General features: G+C 47.5%; 1 protein-coding gene across 14 annotated transcripts in view; it reads right to left on the reverse strand.

Moving 5' to 3' along the window:
• Positions 1–24,360, reverse strand: part of GATAD2A (GATA zinc finger domain containing 2A) — a 72,484-nt gene that overhangs the window by 12,087 nt on the left and 36,037 nt on the right. For 5 of the 14 annotated variants that reach the window (XM_087769320.1, XM_087769319.1, XM_087769322.1 and 2 more), the window contains exons 2-4: positions 19,780–19,854; positions 10,768–10,858; positions 9,721–9,992 (exon numbers count right to left, since the gene is read on the reverse strand). The exons of 1 other annotated variant lie outside the window; for it this stretch is intronic. In XM_087769320.1, the coding sequence (XP_087625446.1) occupies positions 9,721–9,992; positions 10,768–10,858; positions 19,780–19,796 (380 nt within the window). In that variant the 5' untranslated portion in view covers positions 19,797–19,854. 8 more of the 14 variants (XM_087769325.1, XM_087769326.1, XM_087769324.1 and 5 more) reach the window with 3 other exon arrangements.

Consider the following 24,360-nt stretch of genomic DNA (forward strand, 5'->3'; position numbering starts at 1 on the left):
CCAGAAGCAGGAACAGTAAAGTTCACAACGAGAACCTTGGGGCTTACACTTAGACAAAGGGCATAAGGAATTTGTATCAAGCAAGATGAAGCAAATATTTAAGTGTGATTTGTATTATTCACAAATAAGAGATGTGGCATACGAGCTTTGTACTTTTAAATATCAGGAAATTATTTCTTAGACTAAACAACGATTTCTAGACTTAACTGTTATGCCACATTTATTAGGAATTCAATTTCTAACAGTAATTAATCCTTATTATCTTATTTAGTGATGCAAAGGATAGTCACACCGAAAGCAGCACTGAAAAGCTGTGTACCCCGGTAAGCTTTGCAAAACACACACCTTCAGTACACACTCAGGGCAGGTTAAACGGTATTTTGGATACTGCAAAACCAGCTTCAAATACTGCAAAAGCCAGCTTTTAAAATACAATTTCCATGTGAGTGGAAAAAATAAAGAAAAAAAAAGTAGAGTGTCCTCTAGAGGGCACAGCAAGCCAGTAAACTGGAGTCATTTAAACTCTGAGGTTGTTTCAAAATTAACAGTGGCACAGGTGAAGTATTTCCAGCTTTTTCCTGTATCTGAATGCACCAAACTGGCTCAGGTCGCTCTGAGCGGGGAAGTAACTGGGTCGGGCCAAGCCCTGACTGGCTCGGGAAACCTCTCCCGACGGCGGCGAACAGCAGCGTGCAGGGAAGGCACGGATGGAAGGCACCGACGTGCAGAGCCAGTCGGCGCCGAGCCCTTTCCAGCTGAGAGCTGGAGCAGCTCTGCAGGAAGGACCGAGACTCCACTGGAGTCAAGCGCTGGCCGCTCCTCCTCAAACTTTAAGGTTAAATCCCTCGTGAACAGTTAAAGTTACCTAAAAAGCTGAGAATCACATAAACACAGGGGTTTGAGCTGCCAGCGTTTGCCACCTGAACCCGCTCCCGAAAGACAAGGGCTCTTCTCGCCAGCTCCACCCTCGAACCAGCCCGCCCGACTGCGGGGAGCGAAGCTGCAAAGGTCAACGCGTCCCAACCCGAACGCGCCCGCGAATACGAGGCGAGGGGAAGGATCTTCTTCGGCCACGGACGATGAGTCTACCACCGGCGAGGCTTCGGCCCCTCTCCGAGCAGTGGTGAGAGCAGCCCGGCTGCCGTCGGGCCGTCCTCCGCCGGGAGGTTGGCGGGACCTGGGAGCTGCCAAGGGGGCCACGCCGGAGCCGCCATTGCTGCGCTGCAGCTGGTTTTTCTCCGGGCGAGGCGGCAGCGCCTGAACCGGCTTCAGATGGCGGCACCGGGGCTCCCTCCCCTCCCGCCCGGAGCGGGGCCACCGCCGGGTCACGTGACACACCGGGCACGTGACCCGCCACGGTGAAAACCATGGCAACGGCCGGTCCCAGCCGGTGCTGCCCGGCCTTCATTTTGTGAGGTGAGGGCGGGCTCAGGTGCCGGCAGAGAAAATGGAGCGGCCCTGCCCCGGGGGGCCCCCCTCGCCCCTCGGGGTCCCCGCCGCCCGCCACGGGCACCCGCGCCAAGGGTCGCTTGGTGTTTTCTGAGGGTGGGAAAAAAAAAAAAAATAAATAAAAAAAGGAGAAACGGAAAAAAAAAAAAGAAGGAAAAAAAAGCCCCAGGAGAGTCACCGGACTGCGTCGTGGAGTCCTCCTCGTTTTATTTTCAGGCCGGACGAGGAGGGCCAGGCTGAAAGACGACGCCTGCCGCCCCCCGGGCTTTCCCGGGGTATCGCAAGGAGGAAAATCTTCATCCTGAGCTAACGCAACGACGTGTGCTGGTAACAGAATGACAGGGCATCTGCAGCGAGGTGTGATCGATCAACAGAAGTTTGCATTCATCAGCGATCTGAATATTCCGTCTTTGAAAAAAAGCGCACCAAGATTTAGGAGGAGGGGGAGCGGACCTGACAGCCCGCCGGCCAAGCCGGGCATTGCTCGGCCGGGCAGCATGGAGGGAGAGCGGCCGTGCACGGCCGAGCACCGGCAGCTGCTGCAAACGCTTCTCGTCAGCCCACATCCAGGGCACCGGGAGCCGGGATGGACGTCGGAGCCGGGATGGACGTCAGTCTGTCCAGCCGATGGGAAGAGCGGCTGCCTGGCCGAGCCGCAATATACCACACGCACCTTCCCAAAAGCCCTTCCCCGAGACGGACCAACAGCACCTCCGCTAAGGAGCTACCGCAGCCCGGCTCAGGGATCCCCTCTGCTGCGGGGGGTACCCCTCCTACCTCCTTGTGCTTGGAAGAGAGCAACATCAATACAAAGCCTCTATGCACGATACCGCTGCTTTGCACAAAAAAAAAAAAAAAAAAAAAAAAAGCAAAGCTGCCTAAGCCATTTCATAGGACGACGATAAGAAATGTGGAACTAGGAAGTAAAACCTTGCCCCTAACAGCTCTGCAATCAACCCCGTCCTTTACTCGGGCTGTGAAGCAGGAGGAGACGAGAGCGGGACCGCCCGTCCCTGGCCTGACTTCACCTAAGGGCTTCCCCGAACCCCTGTGATTTCCTGGTTTGGCAAGACGCATTATGATCTTCCTGACAGCCACATTATAAGGTGCTGATCTAATAAAAGCTGCATTAGAAACCACTGCATTCAGAGTTTTAAAATAATGTATTTCCACAAAAGCATTAAATAGTCTTATCTATTTAGGACCATCTACGTTACACCAGTTTTGAGTCTGTTGACATGCGACCTCATGGAGGAAAACTCTTCTGGAAGTGGGGAGATAACTATATATTTTTTAAGGCAACACATATTGACCACAGCAACAAAGTCCACTCGTATTCAGTCTTACAGGATTTACATCCTCAGCAGCGCGACCAACTAACTGCATAGCGGATGAGGTGGCACACGACTGAACTCCAGAAATGTAGACCAGAGCTCTGCAAAACAATCTTCCTTCAAAAAGGAGTTGGCTTTACTCTTTTGTTAGCCTGTGTGTAAAGCAAAAAATTCAAAGCAGATGTTTCAAAATAAGAAAGACAATGGAAATATCACCACTTTCAGAAAAATACTGCCACCAGCAGTTAATAATTTGGGATAACTGCCCCGATACCATGACCTTTATCCTCTGAAGCCATCAGCCATATCCTTTAGCTAAATAAAGACATAGTTCTATTATTCTCTCTTCAGCTTTCGTAAGTGTCGCTGTCTCAATCATTTGGACTCTACGCTAGAAGATGAAAGCAGGGGTGCTGCCCCGTTACGTACACCCATTGAAGCATTCGCAGCAATAAAACACAAATTTTCCAGAGACCTTGCAGAAAGTTTGTGTAAGGAATCAAACGCAGACCTCCTAAGTCACTCGGTACCCTAAGAAAAAGGCCATGCTTCCTCCAAGATCCTCTTTTAAAACCTCAGAGCACAAGGACAGACCCATCACGCTATTTGAGAGTTTTCCTTAGTGTCTTGGAGCATCCTGTAGCAATTCAGAGCAGAACAACTATTCCAGAAAAGACCCAAATCAAACAAAAAAGCCACTTTCCCATGGGGACACTGTGTATTTATTTGCTGATTTGAAGGAAAGAAGAGGGTCAGGTGGCCGAATCCAGCCTTGGAGGTCTGCTTCCACTTAGCTGGGCCGGAGGAAGATTAATTAAGTTTTTGTCTTGAAGAGGATACCTCCGAGGTCTACGGTACCTTGAGGCAGACTCAGCTTTTCTAACAGATCCACCTTCCTGCATGACAGAAGTTCCACTGAAGTACGACCAAGGATGACAAAGCTTAAACTTAACACCAGTAAGAGAAAGAGAGACCCCCAGAACTACTGGCTCTGGTAGAGGGTTTCATTTCAGAGGACTCGCGCTGCAGCTTCACGACGTTAACGAAAGAGCTCTCGTATCGCAACAAGCCGTCTTTGCACTTGTTCACACTGATCCAGAAGCATTACGCAAAAAAATAAGCTTCCTTTTACAGACCAGATCTTACCCGTGCTCTAAAATGCCCTTTCGATCACTATTCCAAAAAAAAAAAAAAAAAAATTAAAAAAAAAAATCAATGCGATGCTCACTTGGTTCCAGTTCCAGAACTACTGACCCGGAACACCAGTCCCCCAGTGCAGACAGGAGCCCTGCACGGCCCCATCCTGCGGCATCCCCCCGTATTCCGTCCCTCCGCAGGTAACCGAAGGAGGCATCACAGCGCTTACTCAGGCTGCAGCTTCATCTGCGTTAGCAAATATGCAACAGTTTTGCCTCAGTCCATTCAACAGTCTCTTGTATACTCTCATCCAAAAATATTTGGCAAGGAAGGAAGACAAACAAGGAAAGAAAAAGCAATGCAGTGGGGATTTTTTTTTTTTTTCCTCCTGGAGTTGTTACATCTACACAAATCAAAGAAGTTGCAATGGATCTAGTGAGGATGGTGGTGCGAAACTGAAGCAAAACAAACTTCATCCCTTCCTCCGAAGGTAAAGGAAGGAAACTTTACTCAAACTACGTCTGCATTTAAAATAAAACATTAAAATTCCCCAAGGAACTTTGGCATTAGTTTTGTCCCAATATCCTTTAGTACAACACATACCAGGAGGCACAGATACACCATACGTAAGCTGAAAAGGAGATCTAAAGTACAGGTCTGTGCCACATTTCCAGGCTCAATAATGGGAAGAGAGGAGCCTATTGCTCTTTGCCGGCACTGCCGTGAACACTGATCCCAGTCAATTCCAGTAAAGTGCGGAGTTTGGTCAGCCAGCACAGGCTGCATCCTGATGTGCTCGAGAACATGTTAGAATTTCAGAGTCAAATCCATTCATTTAGCAAGTTTTAAGTGTGATTTGGCCAGATTAAAAAAAACAAAACCAAAACAAACAAAAAAACCCTAAACCAACCCAAAATCCTTCAAAGCACCAGAATTCAGCATCCAAGCCCTAGCACGGAAACTCAGAGCGCAGCCACGAGGCCAGCTTTCATACAGCTCCAAACCAATTTCTGTGAGATGTTATTTTTAATTAACCCGTGGAACAAAAAGAGAACACGATTACTCTGAGGTTCCAGAGCAGTGCGACATTTGTCAAGCACACAAATCGTAACCAGCAAGACCTAAAATTAAAGGAACTGAAGAGGTCAGATAGATTATTTGCCTGAGCGTGCTAACTGTAAGGTTGCCTGCAAACTCTTCGGTCTCATCTTTCCTGGCAGTTCTCATTTAAGCAAACGAGCAGTGGCTGAAGTCAGGCCAGCTCACACGTAATTTCAAGCAGCAAGAGCTCAAAGCTGTGGGTATATTTGATACTTGTGTGGACCACGCATCGGAAGACAATAGATGGGTGCAAGCAATTTTTGTGGAAAATAAACCAAACGTATCAAATGCAGACTTTTTGGCTTATCCAGACTCATATTTCAATAGGAAAGAAAATCCAGACTCTGTAGCTTAATGCGAGAAGATGACCCAATATATACAGCAGTTTGGGAACGTGGGGGTTTTTTGTTTGTTGGTTTTTCAAAAAAATAAGAGCCCAACTGATACAAAATCTGTAGGAATAATTTTGGTTTATCAGCCAGCCTTAAACTGGTTTTGATCAAGCCACAGTTAATACAGATAAGACAGGTAATATGCTTACTTACCACTCTTGGCAAATAGAGAAAATACAGGAAAAACAGAAAGATGTTCAACTGCCTAAACAGTTTTCCAGTTTGCTTTAGAGAGGACATGTTCATTCCAAGACTGCTAACAAGGCAAAGCGAGAACTGGGGACAGACAGATAGATGGATGGACAGATAGATGGATGGATGGATGGACAGACAGATAGATGGATGTCAGCTCTTACATTTGCGTTTCATTAACGGTATCACCTTCACCCCTGCCATCACGCTTGTGTGCTGTGACAAAACCATTTTCTCACTCTCTCTCCCTTTCCTTTCATGACTGAGAAGCCTCGCGCTTTAGAATGCTGAAGTGAAACATATTTTGAGGTTACCTATTTGGAGAGTTACTATAATTTTGAGGATTTAAGATAGCAGAGCGCAACAACCACGCACAACACAGCTGCTCGCAGGGTGAAGTAGTATCCTTGCCTGTAAACACCCCGCACCTCTGTTTACGAGCAAGGTTTTCCTACAATTGGGTAACAGTGCGCTGCTCCTGAAGGATCCTGATGGTTTTGCTCCAGAAGAGAGGACAATTTGCCCTCATAGACCTGTCCGAGGACAGCGGCTCCCACCCCGATAGCCAGTTACGTGACTGTGTCCAGAAAGATCACTTGTGGTCTCTGCCAAACCTTACTGTGAGTACACCAGAAATCATGAATTTAACCAGTACCGCGTACGCAACTGGTTCGTTTTGTATGGTTCAGGAAATAGTACTAGGGAGAAAAACCTTGGGAAATGGTCAGAGCGCGTACTGTGGATGAAGGGAGCTGAATCTGGAGTACGATCAACGCAACGTGATGCAGCAGGCAGCACGATCCAAGAACGGCTCCAGGAGGAAGCCCCAGCCTCAGCTGGAAGCAACTGAGGCTCAAGGCAGTGCAAACGTGGTAGGAAGGAAAGAACAGGGGGGAGACGGAGAACAGAGGAAAGGGAAAGCAGAGCTCGAAAGCACGGCAGGACGTCAGGATTCAACCAGGTTTGACAAGCGCTCTTTCCCTCCAGCACCTGTATTGATGTAGATCGGCGTATTCCCAAGCAAAAGCGATTTACACTGCACTATGCTACCATCCCACCGCATGTCCTTATCAAGAGGGGAGGACTCTCCTTCCTCCCATTCCTTCTCTGCAGTAGGTCTAGGATAATTACACACCAGCATAGCTAGCTCCCAGGGCTGCAGAAACGCCACAGAGCAGCAAGACTTTGGTTTGGCCTTGTGTGACCTCTCAAAGACTTCTACCACTACAGACCTCCTTCTGTTTCTTCTGGCATCAGAAAATGTGCTCAAACCAGATCCTATTTTTAAATTTAACTTCAAGGTTTAGAAAAAAAAAAAATAAAAGAAATACATTTTTAAGTTTAACACAGAGATATTGCCAGGTTTGTATTTCAGATCTTGAAAATCAACCGATTTCAGAAAGATAATCCATTCAATCAGCTTCACGTCAGCTAAGCTGTGATTATTGCTGGGCTACCTTTTCCAAGGAAAATATTATGGTTTTAGTTCTAAAAGCATTAAGGAAGTTTAAAAGGCAAAACACCATACATCACTAAGCACGAATTTTACCCAAGAAGTTTGTAGCAGTTCAGTTGTTTTAAGCAACAGCTCTTTTTTCATCTCCTCAGAAAATCAGCTCAACTGCTTTAAAGACACAGGTCTTACAAAAGCTGCAAGTGAAACTCCTCGGAAGATCAAAGGTCTGGAAAGGTGAGTCCCACACTTTAAAAAAAAAAATCCCTATGAAATTAAGATCCACCTTTTGTATTCTTATGCCAATTGTATCCTTATATATGCAAGGGATCAGGCTCATCCAGAGACAAGCTTCCTCTCTATCGCAGGCATCTTCAGGCTCAGATCGCATTCGCTCGGAGATGTTTGCATCCTGAGGCCAGTCAGCTGCTCAGCGCCACGTTTACGCTCCGGGAGCGGAGCCACGCACAGACCGAGGGCACCACCACGACGCGGGAGCGGAGCCCCAGAGCCTGGGAAGCTGCTGCCTTCCTTCCAGGAGTTTGCAGAATCATTCAGGCTCATTTTTGTCATTTGAGACGACCCAGGGTTGAATTCCTCTCTACTAAGAATTTTATAAAAATATGCGTTATGAAAGGTGTTCCAGCTTACAAACGGCATCCAAAGAGCTTATCCAAAGCCTCGTCAAATTCTTAATTATATTTATTAACTTCAGCAGAATTGGGATCGGACTGCCTCCTTATGCAAGCATATTTTTTGTATGGGGAAGCCTCTTCTCCCTCCTTGCAGAAACTGAATACAACAATATCCTATTACCGCCTGAAATAAGAATGCTGTACGGGGAGAGGATGTCCTCTCCTCTCATCTAAATAGGTGATATTGTTCCAGGTGCTCTCTGGGAAGTTAAGCGTACAGCCCCTTCTTCATCATCCTGTTTGCGCGTCTTGCAACGGAGACCCGACACCAACGGAGCAGAAACACTGGCACGCATTTCAAAAATATTATAAATTCACCAACAGCATATGCATGCAGGGGCAAGCACTGCAACAAAAGAGTTAGAATACCTGATTCTAATTTATTCAGTTTTTGGTACGAGCAATCTTTTTAGATATTCTTCAAAAAAAGAGCATGCATACCTGTGTTAATTAGTAAGTAGTGATTACGCCAAAAGACACCTTCAGAGATTTACTCCTAGCCAGCACAATACAACTGCTTGACATGGAAGTCATCCATTACCCCAATTAACTGCTCCTGTGCAAGACATAAGCGCCTCCTAAATATCAATTTGAGCAACTTGTGTAATTGTCCCTTTGGCAGAAGTTCTATGGAGAAAGCTGAAAACTATCACCTTCCCTCAATCACGCTGATGGAAGAGGTCTTGTTTTACATATACTGAAGCAGTATTTGGATAAAATGATCAGGCTCTCGCAGCCCAAGTTATTTCTCTTAGGAAAACATCAAAAGTTGGGAAAAGTTTACAGACGAACTGCCACGAAACATCAGAGACACCCATGTTCTCAGTAGCACCCATAAGTGCCCTTCCTCCCAATAATTCCTGCGCAATTGATAAGGATCTCGTGTTTTCAGTTTCACGCCTCAAATCCGCACGGCTGCAATACCTGCCAGCCGAGCGAACACAGATTTCTCGCACCGAGACCTGTTTAAGCCATTTTGCACGGACAGGCAGGTCTCAGTTCTTGCGTATCACCCCTCCAACATCAGCTGCGTCAGAACCAGGAATAAACGAGGCTTCTAGGCTTCCTGCTCAAGCTATTGCATCTTACTGCGCTATAAAGAAAAAAGCAAGGCTCTGAAGGACCAACATCAGGGCCGCACGATTTTTGACAGAATTTTTATCCTAGTGCAGCCAGAACCTGGGTTTAATTTCTAAGCGCGGTGGAAGATTTGGAATCTGGCTTTAAAGCGATGCCCGTAAATCTGTACGTCAGAACCACTCGATTCATGTGCGGATCTCGTATACAAGTCAAAGGAAAAGCTTTACGTTTTTGTAATACTAAAATGCTCCAAAGCGATGAGGAACTTTGAATTCATGCTTTCAGATGTCAAAATTCAGATGTCGTGAGGAGGCTGGACTTTCAAGAAACTATTAAGAACTTGTCCTACAGGGAACTGCTGCAGGCAGGTGCTGTCTTTTCATAATACTTCTGGTGTCAAAATCCACAAGTAACTTCAAAAAGAAAAGCCAGACTTATCCATACATACCGCGCTGTCAGGAAGAATCGAGTTGCAATTAAAACTCCTCTGCTTAGACAATTATAATCTATTATTTTTCCTATATCACAGCTCAATTAAAAAAACCCCAAACCACTCTTCCTCACATAAATCTCAATCAGTAGCTCACAGCGCATCCTCTTTATAACGTGTACGCTCTCCTATTCAAGACCGTATTTCTTTACTCAGCTGCTCATCACAGCTGCCACTGCTGTCAAAGCTCGTGGAAGAAAAAAATCAGTATGGAAGTTATACAGAAGTGGCTGTTGAATCTCACGTGAAGAGCCAGAGCTGCACCGCACACCCGAAACTTTAATCCTCTCCACCTTTAAGATGCAGAGAACTCCTTCCTAGTGCCATCTGACCGCGTTTCACTGTGCCGGTATCCCAAAACTTACAGCGCAGCTGCAGTGCGCAGGTCGGAACTCACCTTTTTGAGGTACTCATGTCCACAGGCTCATCTCCCGTCTGAACCTCCACTTTAATGGTTGCTTTCACCTCTCCGCTTTTTAATAATCCTTGCACTTTTCCAGCTCCAGGATCTGTTTTTATTTTCATGTCGCCTTCAGCATTTATATCTGTTCCTAATAGTCCTTTCTCCATTTTTATTTTTTTACTGTCCACATCGTTATGCGTTATCTCACGTTCTAACGCTCGTTTCTGACTTCGTGTCCTGCATGCTTCCTCTGTCATTGTGAGGCTCTGGGGAGAGAGGAGATACAAATGAGTTAAGTACGCTGGAAAAAAAGTAAGTTGGACAAAACACCTTAATTTCAAAACAGGGCAAAGTACAGCGGTTACTGCGAAAGAAGTTCAGAAAGAGCAATAAAAGTTTTGCCAGTATGCTCACTTACCCTATCTTCAAAATACATCTCAGTCTGAAGCTATTAAGCACCCGGCATCACTGTACTTACACTTTTTATGTTAGGCAAAAACAAACAAACAAAAAAAAGGCAAAACAAGAACACACACACAAACCCCACTAAGCACGAACTAGAATCACCAAAGAGAAAAAGCAAGCCTGCATGAGAGCACAGGAGAACATACAAACCCCCACGACGAAAAAAGTTTGGCTCTTTACCAAGAGGCAGGAAGAACGTATGTATTTGCCTCACATGCAAATAACTGCAATTACAAAATTCTCGATTAGGATCTCCCTGGGACTGCTGCCATGTCTTTCTGAGGACCTAAGCCTGATTGCAAGTTTCGGGAATCAGACACTATGGGGAAAAGGACCACCACACCCTGCGTGAAGAGAGGCTTCCATATTTCTTGACAGCCTGCCGCCAGGCGCTAAGGCGCTGCCATTGTAATACTCAAGTTGAGACTTTCTCCCCTCCTGGTGAAGGAGCCAGGCTTTTCCAGGCGGCAGAGGAAGCGCTGGACTCGGGGGAACCAGGCTTAACTCCTCGCCTGCCGGAGGCGCGGGAAGTTTCGCTCCTGGCGGGCTCTGACATCTCAGCCCGCACTTCGGTACCTGCGGACACCCATCCATCGGACGCGGAGCTGAGTCAGGCTTTGATCCCATGACATCACTGGGCTCCACATGACCCTTCCCAGGATGCAGCCTGCGAGACAAAGCACTTTCCAGAAACCAGTCTGAGCCGGCGGCAGGCAACCCGCAGCGGGGCTAACCCCGCCGCCGGCCGGCACCCCGGAGCATCCCTCCTCCTCCTCCGGCATCCCTCCGGGTGCTCGGGGACACTGGGCACCAAGGGGGTGGCACAGGGTGGGGTGAGGGGAGAGGGAGAGAAATCTCCCCCCCCCCCCCCCCCGTTTTTTAAATTAATTAATCCATTTATTTATTTATTTTAAGCATTCCTCCCATCCCGGATTTTTTTTTCTCCTCCTTTTAAAATGGATTTCAAGAGTAAGGCCAACACACAATAGTTGGACAAAGTCTTTGAAATGTTTTTAGCAACAAGAGATTAACATAATTATACAACATAATTAACCGCTGCTCACCCCCACCACCCCGTTATTCAACAATGTCACGTAAGCATTATGTGAAATTGCCATTTTGATAGTATAAGCCCCGTGCAAGTGACCACAAGTTTCTCTATGTGGTGTTGGATGAAATATATATATTTTTTTAAGGGGGGGACACGACATTAAAATCATAGTCAATACACAAAGTGCCTCCCCTCGGCTGATCTGTGTTTACAGCGTGACCGTGCTTGAACTCACAATAATGGAAGAAAGGTGTGTTTTACAGAAAGGCTAAGTTAATTTTGGTATTTATGAAAGCGAGTAACCAGCACGCAGCCCCGGCAGGCAGCCAGCAGCACGGAGATGCTCGGCGCGGCTCGGCGTACCCCAGCTGACAGGCAGCCGCATTTTCCAAACCCCGCTCCGCTCAGACAGCCCTCTGAAAGCAGCTTTTAACTGCAGCAGTAACTCGGTGTAAGTATCTCTGCTGACAGTACGGCAGCATGACAACTGCTTCTCCCCCGAAAGAGCGATCGGACAGCCTGGCCGGGAATCGCAAATCTTATTTCTATTAACTCGGTGCAAACGCATCTGAACCCAGGGCTAAAACAAAGGACCGGCCAGCTATCGCCCAGCTTATATATACTGAGATGTGCTATTAATCACAGTGACTTTCTTGAAGCAAGACTGCTTAGTCAGTAGGAAACCTCCTTAAAAAAAAAAAAAAAAAAAAAAAAAAAGAGCCTGATCTGGGTTTATTTTCAGCATCTTCATATTCTCCAACCTCAGACGGATGAGAAGGAGCAACTCCAGCAGCCTGTGCCGATCCAAGAGCTACACCGGCACTTCGAGCACTCAGGCTCCAAACTTTAAGAACATTTACACTGTATTTTTACTCCTTCGTTTTCCCCAGTTTTACCTGGGATGGGGAAAGGCAGTACCTGGAGCTGTACCAGGATATTTCATAGCACATCACAGGCAAAGCTGCCAGGCAGAAGAACTATGCAAACTGGCTTACCTGCCTTAACGTCACAAGCAATGGAAATGATCTAAATCTCTTATTGGCACTAAGTTTTATTTAAAAAATTAATGCAGTCAAAATCCTAACGTAAAGACAGGCAATGCCTACTGAATACTTCACTGAGCGCTGTTTTCCAGCCAACCAAGACAGCTCATCTCGGAGCGATGGAGAGAAGCAAGCACTGAGCACCCCGCTCGGAGCATTTCCAGCGGCAAATCCTTCGTGCCCCAACTCCTGACAAAGGTCAGACCCACCAGATTAACACCTAGATGAAAATGCACAATGTCCCTTTGCAACAAACCCCTCTCCTATTACATATTCTTGAGGACGTCCCATCCTGCACCCTGCCATTCCTTCGCGAACTTGCAGCAGCCGTTTCTCCTCGTAACCATCGCCCCCTTATCAGACACCGACAAACTTTACTTGGAAATGGCCTCAGCGTCCCTGTGCTTTTGCTACTCACACAGTCGGAAAGCGACAGCTCCGTTTTCCTTCGAGGAACAGTGCTGCTGCTACAACTTTTCTGCAAATCAAAATTCAGTCCAAGTTTTTGTTAAAAATTCACAGCATTTTGTCATGACGACGACGGCTGGAAAGCAGCGACTGGGGACAGCGATTGCTGGAGAGAAGAGGAGTATCTGCAGCACAACCCAAACAGCGCCTTGCGACGAGCTACGCTACTGGGAAGACCTTGGGACGAGATTGCACTAAGATTTTTACAGCTAAATCTGAAGATTGCAAGTGCGGGCTCAAGGTTTATATACACTGCAACAGAGAGATCTGGTTGCACGCTTCCCCTACCACAATAGTGATTAAACCATATTTATTGTGGATGAGCCCTAAAACCAAGCTCCCTAAAATAATTTTAACCCTTTCAGGCAATAGGGTCGGAAAAGACTTTGCTAACGTGGATATCCATGCAGAGAGACCTAAAGGAAAACAAATGTGGCACTGAGAGAAGGGGAGGAGAAAAAAGATAAAATAACCGGAAGGATTTCTTTAAAAAGGCTATTCTGCCTCTTTTCAGGAAAAGAGATGAAAACTGGTAATGTCAAAGACTTTTATGGGAGCCACCTGGGTTGATGGGCCCCATCTCCTGCAAGTCAGAGGGCATCGAGAAGCAGGCGTACGGTTTCGGTGAGCCCCGGCAGGATCTCTCTCACACCGCAGACTACAAAACTCTTCCCAAAACAGCCTCAACTCAAGGTCTCCAGGAAAAGGTTAAAACCAGACGAGTGTCCTGGAAGAGAGGAGGAGGAAGAGCGCAGCGGCAGAGACCCGCACCAGCAGCGACGGTGTCCTCCTTCACGGAGAGGAACGCGAGCAGCTCCTTGCACGACAGGAGGAGGTAAGAGAAACCCAAACCCACCTGGGAAGAAAACTCCCTCCCGATGGCAAACCTGGCAATTTGCTTAATCCCCAGCACCTGAGGACGGCACGCCAGTCATCACACGAGACTTCACCACCAGCATGAAACAGCGCCTTACCAGTACACTCTCTGACCAGCCCTTAAGTCTGCTGGATTTATTGAGATCGCACCTTCACCAATTGATTCCACTAGATGAGAATAAATCAGCTGGATGTTTCAAACCGTCCAGGCTGTTTCAAGGATAATGTATCACTTCTGAAGCTATTCCTGAAATCCCCACTTCTGCTTCTCTACCATTAACAGCAACAGGAACCCATCAACGCGAACAGCAAACAGCTTCGCTTCAACCCAGCTATACCTTTGATTTGAAAGAAGGAAGAGGAAGTAAGGATTACACAGTAAATTTTGAGGTTTATGGAAGGTTCTGCCTTTTATTACAAGGAATGGCATAGCTCGGGGCGGAGCGCCCGGGACCTAAGCAGCGAATACTCAGTTGTAAGTGCTATCACTGTAGCAGATTAACGACTACGATCAATTCAAAAGGCAGTTTAGTATACCATATAAAACGCAGTAAACTCCTCGGACTGCGAGCCACTACATTGGTCACCTTGAAGTCTTGGCAAAAATTCCCCCATGCAGCCCCACTGCCCTCCGAGCCCACTGACAACAGGAAAAACCCCAAACCTCCCGAGTTCACAACCTGTTTATGCCAGCCGGGTAAACATCGTGTACGCTCGTGACGCCACCGGGATGCTTTCCGTCGGGAAAAGGGTCAAAAGAGCTCTCTTGCCATCTTCCAAACCCTTCCTCCCTCCAAAGAGCAGAGCAGCAAGACCAAGACGACAAACCTGGTTTAACTCAGTGTCTTTTCCAGCAGGGAGGTGTAGGACACCGTGACATACAGCCCATCCCCTTGCAAAGGGCTGGGCGTGCTGCAGCAATCACCTGCTTGCTTGCTTTTGCCGCTGCAGGGAAAAGCTACAGAAGAGGAAAAAAAACTCACAAAGTTCCAGTTGAAGACTCGGGAAATGAATTACTTTATGCTGTTTTTTCCAGATGTGCGGTCCAGCCTGGAATAAAGCAGCTGGAGAAGCCGTGCCCGGCTCACCTGGCTGCTGCCTGACCGGGGCATGAACAGGCAACTGGGACGGCAGTCGAAACAGGTTTGATGCACAAGCACACAGAGAACACCAACATGGTACATGAAGACAAAACCACAATTAAAAAAAAAGAAGAAAAAAAAAGAGCAGCACGCTTTGCTTGCTGTTTGTAATGTACACTTCCACTTTTCCCCACATCGCATTCAGAGCCATCCGTATCGCCTCCTCTCCCGTTCATGATTTATAACTTCCTCGTACAAACTCCAAGTAATTCGTTCACAGAGAGGTAGCTCTGCTTACTTTTCACTGTCTAGCACAACCTGGTAGTTTGACGTTAAAATTACGTCCCGACGCTTTGCTAGAGTCATCAGCAGTGCCGGCGAGCACCAGCAGCAGATGCTGGTTTAGCACAGAGGGCTGGAATCCCACCGCAGCCGCGCAGTAATCCACCCAGCTACGCGATACACGCTCTTTTTGGTCACCAAAAACAAAGATCAACAACCCTCTTCCCCAGCGTGATCTGGAAACTTTTACAGCAAAAGAGGGGAAAAAAAAGAAGATTTAAAAAAAAAAAGAGAGACAAGGTTTCAGAGGAGGAAGCAGGGAGGCTGAGACACATTCAGTGCCCTGCAGTGAAAAGCAGTTGATGAAAAACTGACTCCGAACGGTCGCAGGCCCCAGCACAGCCCCGGCGTGCACGCCAGCCAGGGCTCCTGCAAGCGCAGCCCGTGCAGGCACCTGGGATCACCCGCGCGCACGCTCTCCCCATGATGCCCAGAAATTCATTTCTCACAGCAGGACGGAAAAAGTTTCAATGCGAAGTCACTGTTTCAGCTGAGCTGATTTCCCTGTTATGCTGTCAGTGGTGGTTTTTCCTACGTGCTCATTGATCACGAAGCCAGAAGTGAGATGTCCTGGAAAAAGGCATTACAATTTATATATATATATGCGTGTGTGTGCGCGCGCACTGCTGCGTGCATGTGTATTCAGGTCTGCATGTGCCTAAATGTGCATACACATGAACCCGCATATGCACGCACACACAGAGAAGTTCATGACCTTATCACGTAGATATTTAAAAATATAAACTTTAGAAAGCCGAAGAACTAGATTTTCTTTTTTTAAAGACTAAATTCATGCAACAGCAGTAGGGCAAGAACACTGGTTGTTTCGCAGGTTGGGGGGGGGGGGGGGGGAAATCATCCTGCACCTGAATCCACCTGGGCAACCAGAAATCCATCCTTTCCCTGACGAAGGCAACAAAAAGCGTGAGAGCAGCCAGAGGTGGGTTGATCATTTTGCTCTCTCAGCCATTATTTCCATACCATGAGACCTAAAAAGAAGAAGAACTGCAAGCGCGGAAGCCCCCCTTCAGCAGAGGGGACGAGAGGAGGGTCCCTGCTCCGTGGCCCAGCGGGGAGAGGCTCCCGGCCCCTGGCTGCCTGAGCACTGCAGCCCACCAAGGGTTAAGCCCTGCCATTTTGGTGCCATTCACTGATATGTCCATTAAGGGTGTTACATAACAAAATGGCAGCCCTTAACCCTTCCCTCGCCAGGCTCCCACGCTGCTCAGCTGCATGTGCTCACGCCAGCCGGCCACCGCAGCACCTCGCAGTCCCGCCTCCCCTTTTATAACTATTATTATTATTTCCCCCTTCTTTAAGCATTCAGGGGAAAATAACTGAGCTTGCTTAGGGCTGTTAAGTACTTGCAATTCAAAGGAGACGGAGCCCACAGAAGTTTCCTCTGTGCCACGGGTGTCGGGCATCCGGAGGCAGCAGAGGGAAGTTCTCCGCTGGCCAGGGGACAGCGGCGGAGTGGTCCACCAGCAGGAAAGCATCATTTCAGGGATAGCAGCCCAACGAATCGCTGAAGGAAAACAGCCAAAATGTGGGGTTACCAGAATCCCAACGCTGTCCTGAAAACGGCCACGACATCCCCAGGGCCGCTCCGGGCAGCCGGCTTCGGAGGGGAGCACCTGCGGCAGCTCCTGCGCCTCCAGCCTCGCAGGACCCGCTTTTATTTCCATCCAAGTGACCAGGCACTAAGACACACGCCGTGCCCACGCCGCAACTGCTCGCAGTCATTATAGTGCAGTAGGAAGCAATTCAGCCTGGGTTTGACTAAATATTTACTAAAATGAACAGATAAACATTTGTAGAAAGGCCCTGAAGTTGAGCTCTGAGTACCACAAACATGAAGTTCTGTATTTGGCCAGAAACAAGACTTTGGTAGCTGAAGTCCCACTGCGCTAGGAGTCACCCTGCTGCCTTCCGTGCTACGCGTGTCAACTCACCTTCAAAAAAAAAAAAGAAAAAACACAAAAAAAACCCAGAAAACCCTCTATTATGGCCGAGTTTGGCTCTGTTTATTAAAGAAGCGTGGAGTCTAACCGCTATCTAAGTGCTCTGGATAACAGAGAGAAGCATTCATGATTCTTAACAGAAAGCTTAATGTGCCACAGCGATTGTATTAAACATGGAGCTGTGTAAGTGGAAAATAGCTGTTGCCTGTAGAAATCCATCTAGTAATCTGCTAAAATTTCTTGAGAACTTCAGGAAAGTGTTCGCTATCAAGGTGATCTTCGAAAAAACCAATTCTAATAAAGCAATTAAAGCAATGCATAAAACCAACAGGTTTTTCTCCGAAATACCTTTTACTAGTGTTGTTATTCTTTATTCAGCCTGGAAAAAATAAAAAAAAAAAAAAAAAAAAAAGCCTCACTTCTCAGTCCTGCCACAATGACACAGATTCCCTGGTTCGCTCCGCAACGCGGTGCCAGTTTTTCGCATGCTCTGTGATCGCGATTCATAGCAGTAGTTTTCAGGAACGAACGGCACGGTTCAGCGTGGAGTTGGTTCATTGTCACCCCTGAGCCTGCCGGGGGAATTCAGCCACCCTCACGCGAGGCAGCCAGACCAAAGGAGGATGAAATCAAAGTCGTTTTGTTGAAAGACACCAGCTATTATCGGAAAAGCACGGCCTGGCTCCACCTCGGTGAGAAAGACTCTGCCTTTCTTCACGGTATGGATTCTCCAGGCACATCGATCCTCACGGATATTAACTAATCATTAAAAACTGTTTATCCAGTGTTTATTTTGACTCAAAAATAAAGCCTTCCACTTAAAGGACTACAACTTGATTTAAACTTTTATTTGATGGGAACAGATTTAAATATTAAGTAACGGCACCGTAGATTGCAATCAGATCCTCTCCCCTTCTTTCACCCCCCTCCCCATTTAATGTATGCTTCTTATTAGAGGAGGGATCTAGGTTGGTTCATTTATTTTAATGCAAGAGCGGCAAAATTAGCATCTTTAAATACTCAGTCACAACATCAATCAGCTTTTCCAGCACCACATGCTGTGCATATTAGAACACAGGCAATTCCTTGGGTTTTCTGCATTTTAAAAACTTAGCAGAAGGGAGGCTCTCTGTGCCCACAGACCATCCAGACTGGCTTCAGCATCGCCGCTCTCCAAGAAGGGCCACACTGCGGATTCGCGTTCAACCCAATATCAATTATTTGATACAGCCTCGGTACGATCATAGAGGGAATTGGTGTAAGTGGCTACAAAGGACAAGGCACCAAAAGAAAGATCTAAACAGCTAAGGCATTTTCTGATTTACCAATCGATATTCTAGTTCTTCTGAAGAGAATTTGAAAATTGTATTAATTCTGAGGTCCACTGCTTTGGGTTAAAGAGGTGTTTTTAAAGGGTACTACTTACAGCCGCTACACGAGCGATTTGTTTGACCTGAATTCTCCCCCAAGTTTTACGGATCTATTTTTGTCTAGAAACTACTGGGCAGGAAGTCTGCTAATGACTACGTCTGGGCTTTGTATCACCGAAAAAATCACGGAGATTCCTCAGCGCAGGATAGCCGTTAAATACCAGTTTCGATTATGGCTCAAAATGCAGCATTTGGATAACAAGTTGAATTGGCAAAATAAGATAGTATTTACGCACACTGCTCTACAACGGCACAGCGCTATGTTTTTCAGGTGTTTTATGGTGATAACTCACTGAACAAGAGAGCAGATTAAGAAATTTCCAGGACTATGGTACAGATGCCTAGTGTGGTACTCTCTGCTACTCTCACCGTTACTCCTACTCCTTCACTTCTGACTGATGCCATTAAGAAAGGTGGTTTTACAATTTCATTTAGCCTTTTGGTCTCAGGAAAGATGGCACTACTTTGCAAGATTTGGGAACTTAGGTCATAAATAGCAAAAAAAAAAAAAAAATCAGCGGTGCTCACGGCTTGCACACTGTTACTTCTGAAGCTGACTCTGGTAAAACATAGTAAATCAAATGAGTACATCTATGAGCAGAGACATCGACACCAACACCAGGAAAAACGAGACTGGAAGAAAAGCAAAGAGCAGAAATGCTTAACATTGATCACCGGAGCCTTGGCAATACGTGTTTTGAGAAAAAAAAACCCACAACATTGGCTAAATCCTTAAATTGCTATTTATAGAATGCTTCATTTGACAATACAGTGGGACAGCGAGCACCATCAAACGCAGGACAGCTGATCCAGAGAGCTGTACTTCAGCTACGCCACTAGAGCATTGCCAGAGCTACAAGATATCTGCAGAAATTTAATTTCCATTCACAATTTTTCTTCTGGGGGTTGCACAAACGATCAAAATATACAGAAAGCCTCAAGGGAGGAATTTCTGCGTGCTTGCTTTTGCTTCGCCTCTTGTTCAAGAGCGACAATATTGTGCAGCTGTTGCGAATGCCCAGTTAAAAGGAAGTGAAACTTCTTTGTCCCTTAGTAAACTAGGGAGATTTACCTCCGTCGGCGTGTGGATTAAGCGCTAAGTGAAACGCCACTTTTGGTTAAGGCACAGGAACCGAACCCTGATCCGAGTTTAATCTCGGAGCTCCTCTACAGCTCTTCCCTGCCCTCCTGGACAAGGCAGGAGCTGAGGTGCCAAAGACCAGAAGACAATTCCACCCTCCCAGCTCACCTCCCCGTTTTCAGCACTGAACGGGGGGAGAGGGGGTGTCTGTGCGATATCAGAGACTCGTTCTCCATCTGATTCACAACTCCTACCTGTCAGTGAAGTTCATGGGTTCCAGGAGGGATCCTGACCGGGCCGAGGGGCTGAAAGTGACTGCAGCGAGGATCCTGAGGGAAGAGACAAGCCGGTTAGCGTGCCCGGTGACATGCCCGCCGCCTTCACCCGAAACACGCTCACTGATGAGACAGTCGTCCTTAAACATTGGTACCCGTGTGAAAGACGAGAAGACTGCATCCCATGATTTTAAGGAAAGGAGCTGCAAGTCAGGCTCCTGTTCAAATGCTTTGGATTAAAAACAAAAGCACGTGCAAAAATATTTTAAAAGTTACTGCTTTTCTTACTCTCTATTTCTTTAGTCCTTGCTTCTTACGCTAACACTCTAGGAGGAAACCAACTGCTTCTTGATCTCTGGTTTGACCCAAACACCCACTGGAACCAATATTTCCATTTCTAATTGACAGTTTTCCTCAAAGAGGAGACCTGCATTTATCTAGCGGCCGGCACCACAGAAGCTTGCTCCGGGCAAGTCAAAGCAGTCGCTGTGCCACCTCCCCATTTCACCTCCTGGACAAAAGCAGTACTGGTCCATGGGTACACGCAGGAGAACGCCACTTGAAGACACATCTTCAGAAAAAAACCTCGTTCACTCCTTCCCAAATTGAATGCGACACTAGCTAAAATGGCACGCTGCTTTAAAGACAAACGCTGGCCAAATAAAAAAATAAGAAGTCTTCTTTCATAAAGGCTTCCAGCTTTTCATTTGTCCAACAAGCCAGCAGGCCCCCAGATGAGCATTTTAATAGCGAGCAAGATGCAGCAAACAAGGCAGCATTTGTCCGGTGTTACCTACATGAAGGTGGCATCACTTAAGTAGCAGGAACATTGAGAGATGCAAACGAAGAGAGTCGTCTTTGCAAGTGACACCAGCGTCACACGCGTGCTCACCCACGGGCTCAGTTCAGCAATTCAGTGACAATTTGGTGTTTTCACTTAAAGGACATCAGAGCAAATTTTAATGCCAAGCTGGATGCAGGGGCTAAACAGAGCCGGAGGCTTTGCGGGGTACCACCACCGCCCGCACCCCGTAACAGGGATGAAGGCAGTTGTCCCTCTGCTCCTGGTCACGCTCGGGACCACACCACCGTTCCCTGCAGGAGCTTCCATGAAGTTGCATGTAAAGCAGAGAAAGGAGGGGGAAAGGACTTCTTAGAGAAGTTTTTGTCCTGTAGGACAGCACAGAAAAACAACCCTAAACGAACATGCTCATGTGCTCATCTGCTTCTTCCTCCAGAAAAAGTTCTGCTGGCCCACACTCGCTTATGCTTTACAAAAATCCTTTTATGAGCCTGTACATACAGTGTGTGACATCCAAACCTTCCCTCTCCCTCTCTATGAAAACACTGAGGGAGGAAACCCACAGCCAGCGTACACTGGTCAGTTAGAAAAATCACCTGGCTTTGCCATGCTACTGGATCGGCAGTTCCCTGCACCAGCAGCACAAGGCGAGTCAAACGCCCCTTATCGCAGCCTGCTTTTACCCGGCACAAGGCGAATCATCGGTCGGCGGCCTCAGCTTTAGCGGCGGGTCTCGCGCAGCGCTGGGCGCGCTGACACGCCGCCGGCGTCGGCTCTGGGGGCAGACGGCAGCAGCGCTGGGCCGTAGGTGGAGCGCAGTAATTGATGCACACGGGCTGCCAAGACGACTCCTTGGAAGCTCGGCCTCTTATTTCTGCTAAGCCACCGAGAACTGAGTCATTTCCCTCCTCAAAAAGTTGCAGAGCTATTTTCCTTTGTCCAGAAGGCAGGACAACAGCTCACCGACCTCCAGTCCTCCTCCCTGGGCAAGGAAAAGGGCCGTAAAGGGTCACCCCTCTGACACCCACCCCAGGATCAAACTCCCCCCTTGACCAAACTCCAGCAAGCCCAGAGGTCATCTTGTCCCAAAAGCTGGCAGATTGTGCCCAGTCCATCTTCCCTGGTTTACTATTTTAAGCACCCCAAAAGGTTCCAATAGGTTAAACAAATGGCTACAAAAGTGCAGATATAGAAACTTAATGAATGGATATGCAACTGTATTCTGGTCCCTGATTAGCTATCTAGAGGGCAGGTCTTGCTAATTATAGCTCATCCTATTAGTCCAATGCTTTTCTAATTAGAAGCCCATTGAAAACCACTGCAATAGCTACTTCAGGGCCTTCAACAGTGCTATAAAACCCGCCAGATACAGCGGTGCTTCCGTGCTGCTGCTCGTGCATCTGGCCTGGACACAAACATGCACTTCATCGCTGAAGATGATGAAAAGCAACACACACAACGCACACCGCGCACCGGCTCGGGACAAGTGCTACGGCACAGCCGTGGTAACTGGTAGTTACGATACTATTGAGCGAGCAGGAAGCCATGAGTTGTAACACTGCTGGGGGGGGGATTAAAAAATAAAAAAAAATTTAAAAAAAAGGAATTATTCAGCCTGGTACAGAGACCTGCTGAACGGGACTGGTAAAGGTCACAGTGGGAGGGGAGGATCCTCCAGGCATCGGCTCCGCACCGGCTCCGTCGGAAGCCGGCTCAGCTCTGCCGGGCGGACGGCACGCGAGGCACCTCCAGCACAGCGGGAGCCTGCGTTTTGCAGAAAGTTTTCCCCCACAAAGAGGAATACGGTTACGCAAATGAGCGCGGCAGCAACCTTGCATCAGAGGGCTCCCCGTGTTCTGCAAAGATCGTTCCTTCCGACGTGCTTTGGACGTGGGAAGCCTAAGCTACCGAATCGTATTTCTGAGGCTCCGGCCAGCCTCCATTTTTAATGAACGGTAGCATTAAACTCCCATAGTGCTCGTGTCATGGGACTAAAATAGTTTTCATCTTGCGAGGACACCAGAAGAGCAGTTTAACTGCTTCAGTGCCGCGGGATGCTGGCAGCGCGGGACCAGGGCCGCCTCTCGCGTTGACCCACATTCAGCGCATGGAAGTTTCCACTGAAACCCGACAGACCTCCAGCAACGAGCTGCCCGGGGAGGCAGCAGGGCCACGGCCCCAGATCCCGCTCCGGCTCCCGCGCTCCGTCCCTCCGCAGCCAGCTCCATCCGTGGCTTAGCCTTCTCCTGCATCTCCAAGATGGGAAGTTTGCTTTTGCAGCGCACGCCGCTGCGGAAAAAAGGTTAACGTGCTTATAAAAATGTCGTGAAGGATTCGCTTTTAAAGCATCTCTTTAGGGAACCTCCTAGGAACCAGGCAATTAAACAGTTAATACTCAGAAGTGAAACTCTGCTCAAGCAGCAGCTCCAAGTTTTGATACCATTTCCATCAGAAAAAGCCACCGCAGCAGCAGAGGAGCGCCCGGCTGGACGCCCGAGCCACCGGTACGGCGCACTTCGGTGCGGCGCTGCCGTCGTCCGAGGGCTCCGCCAGCGCCCGGGGACGTCCTACGTCGGCTCCTCCACCGTCCAAGAAAACTAAGTCTTTAGTATCCTGTCACTCTGCAGCTCTTTCAAAGGTTTGAGGCTTCGTTTAAAAAGAACTGCGGCTCCCGTTCCAATATAGCGACTTTTTAAAACCATAATAAGTGAAATGTTCAAGAAATGAAGCAGGGACCGGACTGAACAGCATCTCCTGCTAACTCGCCAGAGCAGAAACCAGCTCTATTTGCTCAGAGCCTACTTTGTCACTCATTAATTTTCCTCCCCTCTATGAAACGATGATGAAAATTGTAGATCAGAACGCTAGGGACCGCATTTTTAGCAACATTACTGAATCCCATCAATGCTATCTAGAAAAATTATGATCCAGTAAAATTCAAGAGAGATTTATCCTGCAAAACAGGGTTTTAAAAACATTACATTTTCAGAATAAGACAGGCTGCAGATTCTCCGAGAAGATTAAGGCATGGAAACTATGACACAGGTACCCCAGTTTAGCGTTACTGCTGTACATGCCTCCAACAACTGAGATAAGACAACTTCTGTACTTTTTGGAAGGCTGAGTGAACCGGTCAGCAGAAAAAAGGAGGCACATTTCAATTTAAATACCGACAGCCAAGGGGCTATAGCTTCTGTCTCACGTGTTCAGGCTTTGCTGCCATGAACGTTTTTGAATACAGGAGTAAAGTCTTCAAAGTATTGGTCCAGGAGGAGGACTCAAAGCTGTACAAAAGCATCAAATCGGGGGTTTTAAGCACGGAAATATCAGTTGAAAGAATTTTTATACTCTCCAAAAACGCGGATTTCTCCCTGCACACACCTCAACAGAATTCCAGGAAGAGCCATGGGATAGAAATAATAGTCATGGTGCCCGTTTCAATACAGTGTAAGCAACCATCATGGAGTGGAAAAGCACTTCTCCGGCTTTTTATGAATGTGCCGATCCATTCCGTACCCGGCATACACTGGTATTTCTCCAAACATTCAAGCATTGCTTTTTAACTTCTGCGTGCCTAAAGATTCAGGTGACAGCTCCCAAACGCCCTGCATACCCGCTCTTCAGTTCGAGCCTCTCCGCGGTGAAGTGCCACCTTGTAGGGAGGAAAAAGGCTCCTTTCAGATGCTCATTAACACCACCGCTACCCATTTATTGTGTACAAATCAGATTGCAAATAAAACCTGTTACAAATTAAGAGT

The sequence above is a fragment of the Nipponia nippon genome, unplaced genomic scaffold (assembly GCF_047370975.1).
Source record: "Nipponia nippon isolate SJK-2023a ecotype South Korea unplaced genomic scaffold, ASM4737097v1 scaffold_31, whole genome shotgun sequence".
In the NCBI taxonomy this organism is placed as follows: Eukaryota; Metazoa; Chordata; class Aves; order Pelecaniformes; family Threskiornithidae; genus Nipponia; species Nipponia nippon.